At 35.7% G+C, this 17020-nt stretch overlaps 1 protein-coding gene across 14 annotated transcripts in view; it reads right to left on the bottom strand.

Annotated features, from left to right (window-relative positions):
- Nucleotides 1–17020, bottom strand: part of LOC123564429 (calcium/calmodulin-dependent protein kinase type II delta chain-like) — a 173560-nt gene that overhangs the window by 82947 nt on the left and 73593 nt on the right. For all 14 annotated transcript variants that reach the window (XM_045358017.2, XM_045358010.2, XM_053537059.1 and 11 more), the window contains exon 6: nt 11011–11083. In XM_045358017.2, coding sequence (XP_045213952.1) covers nt 11011–11083 — 73 coding nt within the window. The remainder of the gene's footprint in view (nt 1–11010; nt 11084–17020) is intronic.

Below are 17020 nucleotides of genomic sequence, written 5' to 3' on the forward strand. Positions count from 1 at the left end.
CTGCAACCCATGATGGGATCTGGCCAGTTTTCGAAAGGAACTGATATATTATGCCAATACAAGTTGTGTGCAAGTTTGATTAAAGCTGATTGCAAAATGTTGTCTCTATCGTGTTCATAAGCCAAAAATAGCATATTCTGGCCCTTTAAGGGGACATAACTCGAGAACGCATGATGGGATCTGGCCAGTTTTCGAAAGGAACCGAGATATTATGCCCATGCAAGTTGTGTGCAAGTTTGATTGGTCTCTATCGTGTTCACAAGGAAATTGTGTAAAAGCTCACCCTGTCACTACGTCAAGGCAAGTAGTCTTAAAGTTCATTCCTCTTGCAAATCTATGCAAATGAAAATGATAAAACTTAATGCATATTTATGGCAGATTGAATCATGAAAGTGATGGAGTTTTTACACAGCAGACTGTTTTGTGGATTTCAATCATGTTGTGGTAATTTAGACAAAATCCAACTGATTGTGATTCAGCAAAATGTCAGCAAAAAAATAACCCCAAAAAACAACCAAAAACTACAAAACAACAAGGTAATCATGAATATAGAATTTCTGATTAAAATTGCAAGTAATGTTGATAATTTGAGAGCTTAAATTTTTAATGCTAGCAAAACTTTGCATGTGCAAAAACAATGTTAGGTTCTTCCTGTTCGTTAATTACATCATCATAAATCTAAGAACAAAGCATATTATAGCCTAAAGTGTTTTATTTGGAATTACACACATGATGCTGCAGATACCAAAACCTCTAAAGGAACTAATTTCAATTTCATTTCTAAATTGTAATACAAATTCAATTTAATAATTCCCCAAGCTAGAGATTGTATGACAGTACAACTCAAAAAACTTGTTAAATCCATAAAATCTGATTTTGAGAAGCCGCACAATTCATTAAACCCAGAAAATGAGATAGTTTTCATCAGTTTTTTTTTCTTTTAATTTCCACATCATTCCTTTTTTTTTTTTTTTTTTTGTTATTAGTCTTTCAAAATGGCATTCACTGTACTTCCTGAACTTGTAGAAAGTCTTCTGCAAACATTACAATGATTTAGAAGACAAATTAATTCAAGAATTATACCCTCCCCTAGGATTTCTTCCTATTGTTTCATTATAAAATACCTTTACTTTTATCATTTATTTACTTCTTTAATTTTACTTAAAAACTGTGATATTTCTGCAGAGTAAAAGCATTAACGGCAGTCAATCATATTTAAGCAAAATTTTATGACACTTCACTTTAGTATATTCTTTCTGAGATCTAATAAAGCTACTTTCATTCGAACAATTAAATTTCATAGCAGAAAAAAATATCATTCTACTTGTTTGTGGTCAAATATTTTACTACCTGTTATCCACAACATTTAGCAGTTATGAAAATAGCAGTTAGCCTCGACACATACATAGTCATCTATTTCCAAATGTGAACAATATCATGATGTCAGGCCATAAGAAACAGGAACAGAAATAAATAATAACAAGAGCACCACAATGCGGAGCAATATACGCCCAAAGGTATGACCTTTGACCCCTAAGTGTGACCTTAACCTTGAAGTGAGCCAACCGAAACATGTGCTCTGCATGTCATCTTTATGTGGTGAAACTTTGTGCAAAGCTTCATTAAAACCCTTCAAGCAGTTCAAGAGTTACAGAGCAGACAAGAAAAGGTCATATGACCTTTGACCCCCAAGAGTGACCTTGACCTTGAGGCGAGCCATCCAAAACATGCGCTTTGCATGTTGTCTCGTTGTGGTGAACATTTGTATCAAGTTTCTTCTAAATCCTTCAAGGGTTTCAAGAGTTACAGCTGAGTGGACACAAAATTGCTAACAGACAGTGATAGACAGACAACAGCGTCATAACAATTAATACGCTCCCTTCGGGCGCATAAAACTTGGTAAACCAAAAACATACAAGTAACAGTCAAATTATCTTACTGAAATCTAGGAACTACTGTTTGCTTTTGCCATTGTTGATTGTTTACATCCGATGATATTTTTATGTATGTCAAAATTGACAAAAGTACTAGACTTTCAATTTCACATCCTAAAAATAGGTTTGGTACTCCGTGAAAAATAAGAAATTATAAAGTAACAAAATAAAACTTAAATATAACAATTACTCTTTGCATAGTCTAAAACTGTAATAAAAGATATAAATTAATGCTTATAAAATTCCATGAAAGTAAAAAGGCCGATTGTGTTGATGAAGGCATGTGTCATTGATTTCTATGCAATTTTGTAACTACCCATATTATTGTAATAGACTGAAAATACTTCTAATTTCTATTGTTGTAATATTGGGATATTCTAAGAATCTTCTTTAAAATTCTGAAATCATTGATTTCAAACCTGTTTTGTTGCTAAGACAAGCAAAGGGTGGTAATATTTTACCAAACTTGCATTTTAACCTTTAGCATGCTAGATAAATTGTCGTCTGCTGGAAATGTCGTCTGCTAAAATTGTAAAGTTCATTCAATTTGCTCCAAAAATGGAATAAATATTGTCAGAGTAGCAAACAGCTTGGAACCTGATCAGACGCCGATTTAATCGGCGTCTGATCTGGTTCCAAGCTGTTTGCAAAGGCTGTTAAATTCGCCTGCAGCAGGCTAAGGGTTAATGAATTCCATCTAAATATATAGTTGTTTACAGGCTTTTTTTTCAGCACTGGCAGCTTCTAAAAGGGGACAAGCTGATTCATCTATTAAAAAAAAAAAATTAAGATAGGACCTAAAAAGGATGCTTAGTACAGACCCAGTTTGGCGGAGATCCGTCAATATAATACTGTACAGTTTTTAAGATGAATTTTTACTTCTATTTTCAGCTATAACAACCCTTAAAAGGAGCCAAGCTGAACCATTTGAACACAGCGATTGAGGGCCATAAACAGATGCTACTGAACAAGTTTGATGACGATCCATCAGTAGGTTCAACAAAAGAAGTCATTTTATGGTTTTTCTCTTTTTAATTTTGGTGGCTTCTAATGTTTTTCAAGGGAAAACTTCTGAATAAAACTGAAATAGGACCTTACAAGGATGCCACTGACCAAGTATGGCGACATTCCTTCCTGACAATATGTTTCCCCAGACATAATTTCGAGGGCTAAAGGTGAAACTATTGTATGTTTTTCTTCCACTATATACAGTTACAACAGTTTCCCTCTAAGCCCTTGGTTCATGTAAATTATGGACAATGGACAAAGAACAACTGACAATTAACCTTTGAACCAGGTGAGCTGATCTTTATGCATCTTACCAACACAACAGAAAACATTTTCTCCAAGTTTTTTGCTCTCTGGAGCTGCATTAACAGATTTAATGAACTAGCTTTCACTCAATTATCTAGATGCAGATACTACAAAAATGATTGATTTTTCATTTGCAAGATAAAATTTTTATAGCATCAAAATGAGCTATTAAAATGTGCAGAGTTTAGAGATAATTCAAAGATTGGTGCATGTGACTGGAAATTCAATTCTGTATTTCAGAAGTCTTGACATTTCAATTTAAAATAAAGCTTGTCTAGATATGTGGCATAAAAATAATGAAATCTGGAGTGAGGCTTGAAGACTAAAGCTCACTGGTAAGGAAAGAGATACAAGCATTGATACCGAGAGTATGGAAACTACGCAAAGGGAATTTTAATATTGTCTGTGAGAACGAGACATGGAGAGTATGGAAACTACGCAAAGGGAATTTTAATACTGTCTGTGAGAACGAGACACAGACATGCAAAGCAAGGTTTAAATTTGCAATTAAGAATCAGAAAGATAGTGCGCCTGTGAAACTGAGAAAAAAAGTTTTCAGGAAGAAAGATACTGAAAGTCTGGGACACTGAATTTCAATATTTAACAAAAGGGTCATGATGACCCTATATCGCTCACTTGTTTAACTTGGCCTTGGAATCACAAGACAAACATTCTGACCAAGTTTCATGAAGATAGGGTCATAAATGTGACCTCTAGGGTGTTAAGCTTTTCCTTTGATTTGACCTGGTAACCTAGTTTTTGACCCCACATGATGCAGTTTCGAACCTAGCCTAGAGATCAACAAGATAAACATTCTGTGCAAGTTCGTATCAAATCAAAGCATAAATGAAACTTCTATATGACTGAAAGGGCCAAAATTGTAATTTTTGCCCCTTTCAGGGGCAGTAACTCTAGAACCCATGCAATCTAGCCAGTTTTCGTAAGGAACTGAGATCTTATTGTGACTTAAGTTGTGTGTAAGTGTGGTTTAAATCGAATGTAAAATGTCATTTCTATCGTGTGCACATGGTACAAATTAACAAATTTTGGCTCTATCGGGTCAATCAGGGGTAGTAACTCTGATTGGATCTAACAGATTTATCATGGAATCCAAGATCTATTGCTGTTAAAGATATTTTGCAAGTTTGTATCAAATCAAACCATAAATGAAGTCTCTATACAGCTGCAAAAGCCAAAATGGCCAGTTTGACCCTTTAAAGGGCCATAACTCTGACATCCATTAAGGGATCTGGCCAGTTTTCGAAAGGAACCAAGATATTATGCCAATACAAGTTGTGTGCAAGTATGATTAAAATTGACTGCAAAATGTGGTCTCTATCTTGTTCACAAGCCAAAATAGCGAATTTTAGCCCTTTAAGGGGCCATAACTCTTGAACTCATGATGGGATCAGGCCAGTTTTCGAAAGAAACCAAGATATTATGCCAATACAAGTTTTGTGCAAGTTTGATTAAAATCGATTGCAAAATATAGTCTCTGAATGTGTTATACTATCTAACACTGTCACATAATTCTGTAGTTACATTATTTTATCACAGTCTGTGTTGAACAACAGCCTGTTACACATATTTTCCACACATACTAAAACACCATACTTGTTTAGCAGCACCAATAACTGTCAAAATCTATCAGTCTTACAAGTATATTTTCCAGACAAATATCACAAAAATCTACAAAACATTGCTGTGATAAAAAATAATCATGTGCAAATCACCTTTCAGCACTTATCTAACCTTGAAGCATGTTTATACTGTAACTAACAGTCTTTTGGTGCCAAGTTTCCAAACATTTAAGTCAAAACAGGTACTGTACCTACACTGAAAGGATCAACTGACATCCCTTAAATCTGCTAGCTTGTTTAATGTAAATCACAGAGGCATACACGCATTTTTTATATCTTTCAAAAACAACCAAAAATGTTGTCTATCCAAGGTTTAATTTTGAAGGTGAATGTCATATGAGGGTCAAGGTCATTTATAACTAGGTCAATTTGTAGGACATGTCTCTCGGATTGTTGTGAGGGAGTATGAACTGAAAGGGGTCATTAATGTAGGCTGCAGGCAATCTGGTTTGTACAGACGAACAAATGAACTAACGAAAGGACGGACAGACGGATGGTTCATTGGTTATATGCCAAGTGGCATAAGAAAAATACTGCTCTTTTATGAACACACTATCTTACATTACAACTCATGATAATAATGCATCTTGTATTCACTCAAAGAAAACATATTTCCATCTTCCACTGCAACAAAATAGGATTGTGAATACTTCGAATTGTAGGAATATCATATACCATTTTTTATTGATCATATCTTTAAATTTATTATAAAACACTCATCAAGAAAATGTTACTGCAGTTTTATGTCTGACAGCCATTTTCTTATAAAGATTTTGATATGTAGAATTATAGATGTGTCTACAACTGATGTAATATCGATAAAGAAACCCTTTTTCCTTGGATTTTGATTATTCATTAAATGTGGCAAGTCTTCCTAAACTGTAGGCATTTTAAGTGCACTCTAAATGCTGTAAGCCTGAAATAATTTCATTTGTCACAAATTAAGGAACACACTGCTGGATCAGTAACTCTGTGGGAATTACTTTTCTGGGCTGACATTTCCAGACAAATTAGAGATGCTACATCAAAAAGGTATGACAGAAAGGCTTTAATAACATTTCTCATCAAAGTCTTAACATTTACATGGGCTGTTTGTTCAATGTCTTCCAAGAAATAAAACTTAGGCCAGCATTTTTTAATTTTCTGGTTTACGGGAGCGCCGACCCTATTTTTTGACAAAACAAAATAAAAATAAAAGTCATTTTCAGTACTTTTATTTTCATTTTACCCGCCGACTGTCTGTAATTGCTGCTGCCAAAAATAAAAGTTTAACTGTATGGTAGAGGTTTTTAATCTAGATCAGTAGACGCAAGAAAAATGGCGGCCTGCATAACTGTAAATTGTGTGAAATTAAATTGTAAAAATATACAAGTTTACAGACAATAATCTTTGGAATGAGTTGGCAGAGATAACAAGTGTTGTAAAGAAATCGGATCTGAGTAGCAATAACGGCACCTAAAGCTCAACATTAGGAGTAATCACCTACGAAAAATGGCCTTCACTATCAGTATCAAAGCTGTCTAGATGTTGAAAAATCTGGCATTTTACATGTACAAGATTTGTTGTCTGTATATTATAATTGGACAACGATCGAATTCATGTGGGACTGTCAGAAAAATACCACAATTGATAAAAAGGAAAGAAACCAAAGAAATGGCAAAATGGAAAAGCAAAAGTGAGTATCAACTTGCTAAACATATTTTTTTTACTTTGAAGTCTTGAGGGTTAGAGAAGAAAAACTAACTAATTTAATACCACAATTTTCAGTAGTTCTGTTCGAAACAAAGTGCAATTTTGATGTAAAATGACATATCCCTGCAAATGCTTGACAATGCTACATGTGATAGAAGATTCATACTAGTCAAAATAACTGGACCGTCAGATTAACGGTTGTTTAATATTTGTGATGGGCAATCTAATTCAGTGGAGATATTGGCCATATATAAAAGATTATCTCAATAGTTCCTAGGATCAAGTTCTAGCCAGGTACTATAACTCAAAAGATTATAATTATGAAACATGAAACTCCGAGCAATATATAATTTGTCATGTTCACTTAATAAAGTATACCGAGAAAATCTGTAAGAAGACCCTTTGAAAGTATGTTTGGGACAAACATTCAGACACTATATGCCACATGTGCCTTTGACACTGAGGAACACATGACATATCCAATAATAAATGTTTTTTCGGACTCATAACTTATTAATTCCAAGTCCCATCTCAGTGAAGAGTCTTATAAATCTCCGATATTGTTGTCTGAACATCGGCTGATAAGGTTGTTATTTTGTACACATTTTAGCTGAACCAAAATTCAGACTGTTTTGGCTTGTCGTACAATATAGGTGGCACTGACAGTCAGCAAAATATAAAACAATATTCAAGCCACTGAAACTTAACCAAAGCAATTTAATTTTAAAGCCAGTGTCACTGAGTGTGCATAATATTTATCAATTCATAATTTTTCATTTCTAGTATGACAATGCCTATCTTTTAAGACTCCCTCTCCAGCCAATCAATATGCATGTATGCAGGATGCAGACCTAAAGTAGTCATAGCATATACCCATTTTAAAGCAGTTTTTGTTCATGTTTAAATAATAAATATTATGCAGTGGTCTTACGATATGATAATGTCAACTGTGGTATATGTATTTTTAATAATGAGTCTATTTTTACTTCAAAATAGATACATACAAAAACACAAATAGTGCATATCCTTGGAGACTTTGAAAATGGCATTATTCATACAAGCTACACATAAAGAAAACAAAAGTATACTGAGATGATGATATATAAACCAGTTCAGAATAGGTCATTTGTGAGTGTGTATGCAATTTAAGCTTGCAAGCTTCGTTTTCTGTGGTTTACAAAAAATAAAAAAATTGTATCCTTTTGGATGTTTTATTTTTATTTATTTGGTCGACTGCTCAAAATTGGGACTTTTATTTTTATTTGTCCCCCCACCCCCACCCCTGACCCTAATTTTTTGAAAAATCTCATGTAAACCAGAAAATAAAAAAATGTTGGCCTTAAGATGCAATACAGCTTAACCATTCTTACCATACAAAATGCAAGGCCTGCAGGTTAGGGAATTTACAACTTCCTAACCTGTACAAGATGATTACCATCAACAGCCCCAGATCATCAGCTTGATAATGTCAACATAAGTATTAAACAAGAGCTCGTAGAACAAGAAATGTCCCCCTTGATGCATTCAGTAATGCACAAGGAACAGAAATTATTTGGTCACTGTAAACAAAAGTTCTACTGTTCTGGGTCAATGTGACCTTGACCTTTGACCTATTGACCTCAAAATCAATAGGGGTTGTCTGCTGGTCATGATCAACCTCCCTATTAAGTTTCGTGATCTAGGACCAAGCGTTCTCAAGTTATCGTCTGGAAATGGCTGAACTTTTCTGGGCTACTGTGACCTCGACCTTTGGCCTAGTGACCTCAAAATCAATAGGGGTCATCTGCTGCTCATGAACAACCTTCCTATCAACTTTCATGATCCATAAACCGTTTAACTGTGACCTTGACCTTTGACCTACTGACCTCAAAACAAACAGGTCATCTGCTGGTCATGACTAACCTCCCGACCAACTTTCATGATCCTAGGCCCAAGGGTTCTCAAGTTATTGTCCGGAAACTGTTTAACTGTTCTGGGTCACTGTGACCTTGACCTTTGACCTACTAACCTCAAAGTCTATAAGAGTCATCTGCTGCTCATGACTAACCTCCCTATCAACTTTCATGATCCTAGGCCCAAGTGTTCTTGAGTTATCTTCCAGAAACCGTTTAACTGTTCTGGGTCACTGTGACGTTGACTTATGACCTACTGACCTAAAAATCGTTAGGGGTCATCTGTTGATCATGATCAAGTTCCCTATCAAGTTTCGTGATCCTAGGCCTAAGCGTTCTCAACTTATCGTCCGGAAACGGTTTAACTGTTCTGGGTCACTGTGACCTTGACCTTTGACCTACTGATTTCAAAATCAATAGGGGTCCTCTGCTGGTCATAATTAACCCCATTCTTAACTTCCATATCCTAGGCCCAAGTGTTCTTGAGTTATCATCCGATAACGGTTTAACTGTTTCGGGTCACTGTGACCTTGACCTTTGACCTACTGCCTTCAAAATCAATAGGGGTCATCTGCTGGTCATGACCAACCTCCCTATCAACTTTTATGATCCTAGGCCCAAGCGTTTTTGAGTTATCATCCGGAAGCGGATTGGTCTACATACCAACCGACCGACCGGCATCTGCAAAACAATATACCCCTCCTTCTTTGAAGGGGGGCATAATAATTAGATGTAATTAAATCATATATTCTAACACGACCAGCAAATAACCTATATACATGTAGAGCAAAATCTATCTTGGGTTGTTCTGCAATATACCACTCGCGTGCAATGACGTCAGCGGATCCAGGTGCCTAGTACAGTCGTAAAAAGTAATTACCACTTTTTTCTAACATTTTTGATACTAGTATGTCGTGTTAGAATCGAAATAATAGGGCCTTCGTGATATATTCTTACGCATTAGAACTCAAAACTCGGGTTATTTTACGATAAACCACATTTGGGAACTTATTATTTCTTAAGTAACTTTCTAGTGTTAATGATGGAGGAAAATCAAATGTGCCTTCTTGGAATTATTTCAGGTACAAGCAGCCATCTATATAGACCCACTGACCTTCCTCAAGCCAGCTGAACTGCTTCCTCACAGGAAAACATTGAAACCTGTCTAACATCTCTGTTACAGATATTTGGCAACAAATTATGAATGTCATCCAAATCATTTTCTCACTGCTTGTAAACAAATGTTGTATAGAAGTTTACATGTCTGCCAAGTATGTTTACAATTCATGACAAAAACTTTGGCTATTTCAAAAAATTTCCTCAGCCTACTTGAGTTCGATATGTTACAGCTCTACTGTATATTTTTCAGTTATTTGCCAGCAGCAATTTACCTGCTGCATCAGACATACATCATGATTATTTTTTCTACATTTCAGCTAAAAATAATCCTGCCAGATTGATTCCAGCTTTAATCATGTTTTTGTTCTTCCTTTCATGATATGTTTTACAACATCAATGTTGCAACTTATCACAGACAAAACCTGGTATAAAGATAAGCCTTGACTGAATTCTAGAATATAAATTAATGTGAGAATGTCTGCCGAAAGCAAATGAATTATTGTAAAGCCCTGCTACACAATAACTTGAAGCAGCTACTTGTTAAGAATGAACCAATGCATGTGCTAAGCAATTCAAATGCAACTGCATCCATGTCCATAGAACACTGGTGCCCCTACTTCCTGTCACTGCATGGTCATATGTCGTTTGTTAACAAAGCAAGACTAACTTTCATATTCCCTTAGGTTTGGGTTGCGCTTCATCAGCTAAGAGGTAATTGTGCATATTTTTTACCATGTCAATGGCAGTAACTCTGGTATGGCTGAGTGCAAACAAAACTCTAGGTGCACAACATCGTGTGCTGAATAAGAATCAATGGCAGTAACTCTGGTATGGCTGAGTGCAAACAAAACTCTTGGTGTACAACATTGTGTGCTATGGTATTTGACTTTTTGAGATATGCATGACACAAAATTGGATGGATGCTTGGACTGACAAAGGTAAATCGAAGTACCACCCCTCAACCCCGCAGAAAAAGGGGAGAAGGGTGTACAAAATGTGAGCTAAAAGGGACTTGTTTAAGATTAATTAATCATTATTATTGTCAAGCTTTTTCTTAGTAGATCATGTAGTAGCAGCTAAATCTATTTAGCTACATGGTCATTTTAGAACCAATATTTCATCTGCAATATAATAAGACTGCTTAAATGTGAGACCACCTGCGTGTGACCCCACCATGTCTGCCATCATGACGTATGGACAGAAACAGATTTTTTTTTTGTGACAGTATTCTGTAAATATTTTTGAAGTTTTTATGGTGATGAAGATTAAAAGAGTCATTCTGGCATAGGCAGGCTCCTGGTTACAACTTTTGAACACAGCTTTTTATACCAGCATCCTCACTAGATCTCGAATGAGGCTTGTACACACAATGACGGTAGCTATGTTTCACTGACATTCAATTATACAATGTAAGCTTACCTTCAAATCTCGATGTACAATTCCGTGCATATGACAGTAGTTTACACTCTCTAAAATCTGTTGCATGCAGTGACTGAAATGAGAAAACAAGATCACCCTGATACAAAAGTATAATATCTTTTGTAATCTATACTGAGTCTAAAAGGCATTGAGCAGCAAATCACCCAATAACTGCTGAATTTCTACAACATAAAAGTTTGCCAGGAAGGGTTGGAAGAAGGTGGGGCAACTTAATTAACCTTGTAACTGATTATTTTCCTGCAAGGCATGTCAACTTCATACAGGAAATAAATCACTGTCTTAATTGTTAAGTACTTAGAAACAACAGTTAATATGTTGGGTTTTTTTCCCTGCCACAAATTCTTGTTTCAGTAAATCTATTGTTACATTTATGTCTGACAGCGCCTTACAAAACATGCTTCTGACAACATAAATAGCATCAAGTTGATAGCAAAAATGACAAACAAATCACTGCTGTATACACTTGTATCTTCTCCTCACTAAAATACACTAATTGCTGTTACAAATTTCTGTTGTTTTCACAGTAATACAACAACTACATTTATGGTAAACATTTATCTAACATATCACTTACTTAAAACAGTGGCACAGTAGTGACATTTGAACAAAATTGACATTTATAAAAAGTTCAAAATCATTTGCATAATTTTCAGAAAATATCTCAGTTTAGGAAAACTAGATACTGAAGTAATTTCTGTATATAGTTAAATAACACATTACTTATCATCGTTTATACATGCAACATCAATTCTAATACTAAGCATTAAGTAGTTTTTTAATGTCAATAAATGACATGCCCTTTTTTTACTGAGTATGACAATAACATTCCTTCAGAAACATACAATGTCTGAAATCAGCCTGTGTTTGTCCTGAATGCAGACAACAATAGTCTGAAAGGCAGCCATAAACTGTTACAAAATACTTATTCATTCATTCATTCATCCATTCATTCATTCTTTCTGCTGTATGTCTGTCTATCAATGTCTGTCTTTATTTCATACAAGCCAGGGGTTTCCTGTGTTTTTACCACTACTTTCATTGTTCCAAGAATCTCTGAGATTAGAAAGAGAATTTTGTCAAACAATGACCTAAACACAGGAACTGTGCAACTTACTGATAAAATACTTTTTTGGAAACTAGTGATTTAAACACTGGAACAATAAATCTGTAAGAAATGAAAACAAGAGGGCCATGATGGCCCTATATCGCTCACCTAATATCACTGCACTTGAGGACAAGAAGGTCCTCAGAAAAAATATCTAAGTCCAAAGGACAGGAACAACAAAGGGAAGAAATTTAACCAAAAAGAAAAAAAATTCTTACAAGGTACAGATATGTCAAAATACACCTAAACATTGGAAGTACCATCCATGTTGTACCACAGAAAAGTGGTCTCGGTTTTTCCCTACGGCCAATAATAAAAAAGTTACTAAAAATAAGCTATTTATAGTAACGTAAAAGGGAAGTAATTAAAAAAAATATTGTAAGTGAACAAAAGAAGGATCTGCCAAATAAATCTGTTGACATAAATGGAATTTCAGATCAGTAGCTTCATTAGTTACGGAGATATACCCATTTTAATTTGAAATAAAGGGAGGTAATTTGACATAAAATCAGTCCATAGTTATCTACCCTGATTGGCTCAGTCCAACTAATGACAATAATGAAATTTCAAATAAGTCCTATAAGTACTCGCAGATATAAATCCATTTTGATTACAATCAGGGGAGGTAATCAGATATAAAATAACTCTGGAACCTACAATTGGATCTGATTTGTCATGGAATCCAAGATTTATTGTTGTTGAAGATATTTTGGAAGTTTGTATCAAACAAAACCATAAACGAAGTCTCTATATGGCTGCAAAAGCCAAAATAGCCAATTTTGGACCTTTAAGGGGCCATAACTCTGGAACCCATAATGGAATCTGGCCAGTTCAAGAAAGGAACCAAGATCTTGTGGTGATACAAGTTGTGTGCAAGTTTGGGTAAAATCAAATTATAAATGAAGCTGCTACTGTGCAGACAAGGTCAAAATAGCTAATTTTGGCCCTTTCAGGGGCCATAACTCTGGAACCCATTAAGGGATCTGGCCGGTTTAAGTAAGGAACCAAGATCTTATGGTGACACAACTTTTGTGCTAGTTTGATTAAATTCAAATCATAAATGAAGCTGCTATTGTGCAGACAAGGTCAAAATAGCTAATTTTGACCCTTTCAGGGGCCATAACTCTGGAACCCATAATGGGATCTGGCCAGTTCAAGAAAGGAACCAAGATCTTATGGTGATACAAGTTGTGTGCAAGTTTGGGTAAAATAAAATCATAAATGAAGCTGCTATTGTGCAGACAAGGTCAAAATAGCTAATTCTGGCCTTTTCAGGGGCCATAACTCTGGAACCCATAATGGAATCTGGCCAGTTCAAAAAAGGAACCAAGATCTAATGATGATACAAGTTGTGTGCCAGTTTGGTAAAAATCAAATCATAAAATTACTTAATAAAGCTGCTATTGTGCAGACAAGGTCAAAATAGCTAATTTTGACCCTTTCAGGGGCCATAACTCTGGAACCCATAATGGGATCTGGCCAGTTCAAGAAAGGAACCGAGATCTTATGGTGATACAAGCTGTGTGTAAGTTTGGTTAAAATAAAATCATAAATGAAACCACTATCATGCAGACAAGAAATTGTTGACGCACGGACGGACGGACACACGGACTGACGACGGATGATCACAAAAGCTCACCTTGTCACTATGTGACAGGTGAGCTAAAAAAAGATTATCCTTTTTTAAAACATCTCCAAACCAAAATACAAGCATGCCGCAAGCTTGTGAGAAGTTTGTGAGAATCTTTTTAAGATTGCAGTCATGTAATATAATGCTTGCAGATGCTTGCATAGAAATTAAGTTTGCGGATAAGTCTTTCTTCGCAAGCTTGCAGCGGGCATCATGCGATCTTAATACTATTTAAGATCGAGACTAGCTTGCGATCCTGTAACCTTTTTTAAACTCTTTTAGTTCACTGATACGTATAAAAGGGAGGTAATACATTTAACCAATTATTAAATTATTTTTGGTCAAAATACATTGTTTTAAAAAATATTGTCCCTGATTCTTAAGTCTTTATCTGCTGATCACTACAAATATTGTTTCATTGAGTGTAGTTTTATAAACTGTGCAGTTTGTCAAATTAAAGGAAGTACATAATCATATAATTGAATTTTTAGACTCGTGTGTTATTCAAACTGTTTCACAAACCTAAATAAGGTTGACGAAGATAGTGTTGCAAGTTTGCGCGATCATTACAAGGTTGCGAGAGATTTGCAAGTGTCTTATAAGTGTGCGTTTTAAAGCTTGCAAGATTGCGCAAGCTTGCAATCTTGTTATGATTGTGCAAACTTGCAAGGTTGCAATTAAGATCGCTAGGGTTCCAATCACAAGTGTGCGCAACCTTACAAGCTTGCAAGATTTTAAATAGGTTGCAGGAAGCAGGCGAATTAGCTTGCGAAAGCTTAAATGATGGTTGCGATGGTTCCAATCGCAATCTGGCTGCACACTGAAACAAGTTTGCCGCACACTTGTTAAGATTGCAATTGCAATCTTGCTGCGACCTTACTGCAAGCTTTATTAAGCTTGCCATTTTGGTTTGGGATCGATCTATTAAAATGAAACTACACTTTTGAAAGCGCTAAAAGCACTATATATAAAACAAGAAGATACTATATCTTTAAAACTGTTTTAATCATGAGCAACTGAAAACTTTGCAATCTCAAGTAAAGGAACATAAACATAATCTTTATCAACTCATTCATTTATTCTATCTTCTTTCTTTCCATTTTTGTCTATCTGCCTATGAACCTGCCATTCTTTCTTTCCTTTTATCTTTCTTTCTTAATGTTTAACCTGCTGGTGGAAAGGGATTCTGCCTTTGCAACTAGTGGTCTATACACTGTTTGCTTGACTCAATAAATATTCAGTGAACACCCCTTTGATAAACAAGAGGTACTGCCCAAATTGAATGAACCAATCCATTTTAGAAATTTAGCAGGGTAAAAGTTAAAACAAGAGCTCGTAGAACAAGAAATGCCCCCCTTGATGCATTAAGTAACTGCACAAGGAACATAAATTATTTGGTCACTGTATACGAAAGTTCTACTGTTCTGGGTTAATGTTCTCGAGTTATTATCAGGAAACGATTTAACTGTTCAGGGTAACTGTGACCTTGACCTTTGACCTACTGACCTCAAAATCAATAAGGGTCATCTACTGGTCATGATTACCCTCCCCATCAACTTTCAAGATCCTAGGCCAAACATTCTTGAGTTATCATCCGGAAACTGTTGAACTGTTCCAGGTCACTATGACCTTGACCTTTGACCTACTGACACAAAATCAATAGGGGTCATCTGCTGCATAAGACCAACCTCCCTATCAACTTTCAGGATCCTAGGCCCAAGTGTTCTCAAGTTATCGTCCAGAAACGGTTTAACTGTTCTGGGCCACTGTGACCTTAACCTTTGACCTACTGACCTCAAAATCAATAGGGGCCATTTGCTGGTCAAGCTTAACCTCCTTATCAACTTTCATGATCCTAGGCCAAAGCCCTCTTGAGTTATCATCCAGAAACCGTTTAACAGTTCCAGGTCACTGTGACCTTGACCTTTGACGTACTGACCTCAAAATTAGTAAGGGTCATCTGCTGCTCATCAACTTCCCTATCAACTTTCAGGATCCTAGGCCCAAGCATTCTTGAGTTATTAACCGGAAACGGTTTAACTGTTCTGGGTCACTGTGAACTTGACCTTTGACCTACTGACCTCAAAATCAATAGGGGTCATCTGCTAGTCATAACCAACCTCCCTATCAACTTTCAGGATCCTAGGCCCAAGGGTTCTTGAGTTATCATCCGGAAACCGTTGAACTGTTCTGGGTCACTGTGACCTTGACCTTTGACCTACTGATCTCAAACTCAATAGGGGTCATCTGCTTGTTATGAACAACCTCCCCATCGACTTTCATGATCCAAGGCCCAAGCGTTCTTGAGTTATCACCCAAAAACACGATTACCAACCAACAGACCGACAGACAAATCCTACCAAAGTTTGATCTTAATACAATTACTGGGAAACGTTATTTTCAAAAACTCTGTGACACAGGAAAAACAAATTCGTATAGTGTCTATTGTTCCTTCTAGAACTGACAGACTTAGAAATTTTAGAAATTGCAATTACATGTGAGTATAATGGGACATAAATCTATCAAAACTGAATGGAACTGTACAATATGTTTTAGAAATTGCTAACACCCTTCATATACAGCAACAAGATAATCTTCATAAGTGTATTACTGGCAAATTAGATGAAAACTTTCCATGAATTTCAATAAAATCTAACATAAATGGACATAAATCTGTCAAAATGGAATCCACAGCTTTGCAAGTCCTGCAGTATATTTGGACACTGATGAGAAACATCTGTGTGAAGTACTGAAAGGTATTTTCAAGCAGAAATTTATTTCAATAATCATTAAATTCTGCATGAAAGTCACTGATAATGCGTGTCAGCCTGAGGAATAATCTCTAGTACCATAAAACAGACATAGGAAAGTGAAAATAGGATTTATAAAAAATATGTATTTCCTTACAAGCACAATTTGAAACTACTCAACTAAAATACAGACACTGGACATAATCAATTTCAACACACAAAACTGCAGATAAACCAATCAGAAAAAAAACTAATATAGTAGCCACAGCCATGAACCTACTACGAAACTATGATCAACACACTATGAGAGGCTATAGTAAATACTGCTTGGAAGCATACCTAAGAACATTCAATGGTATAATGTGCAAAACAACCATAAACAAAGTATGATCATGAGAGTGTTTCAAATAAACAGGGATTAGTTGAAGAGTCCCAGCAGTAAAAGCATCATGCCTGACAGTACCACATCTGTATTCAACAGTAAGGATGAAATGATGACATACT

Source organism: Mercenaria mercenaria, chromosome 2 (assembly GCF_021730395.1).
Source record: "Mercenaria mercenaria strain notata chromosome 2, MADL_Memer_1, whole genome shotgun sequence".
Taxonomy (NCBI): Eukaryota; Metazoa; Mollusca; class Bivalvia; order Venerida; family Veneridae; genus Mercenaria; species Mercenaria mercenaria.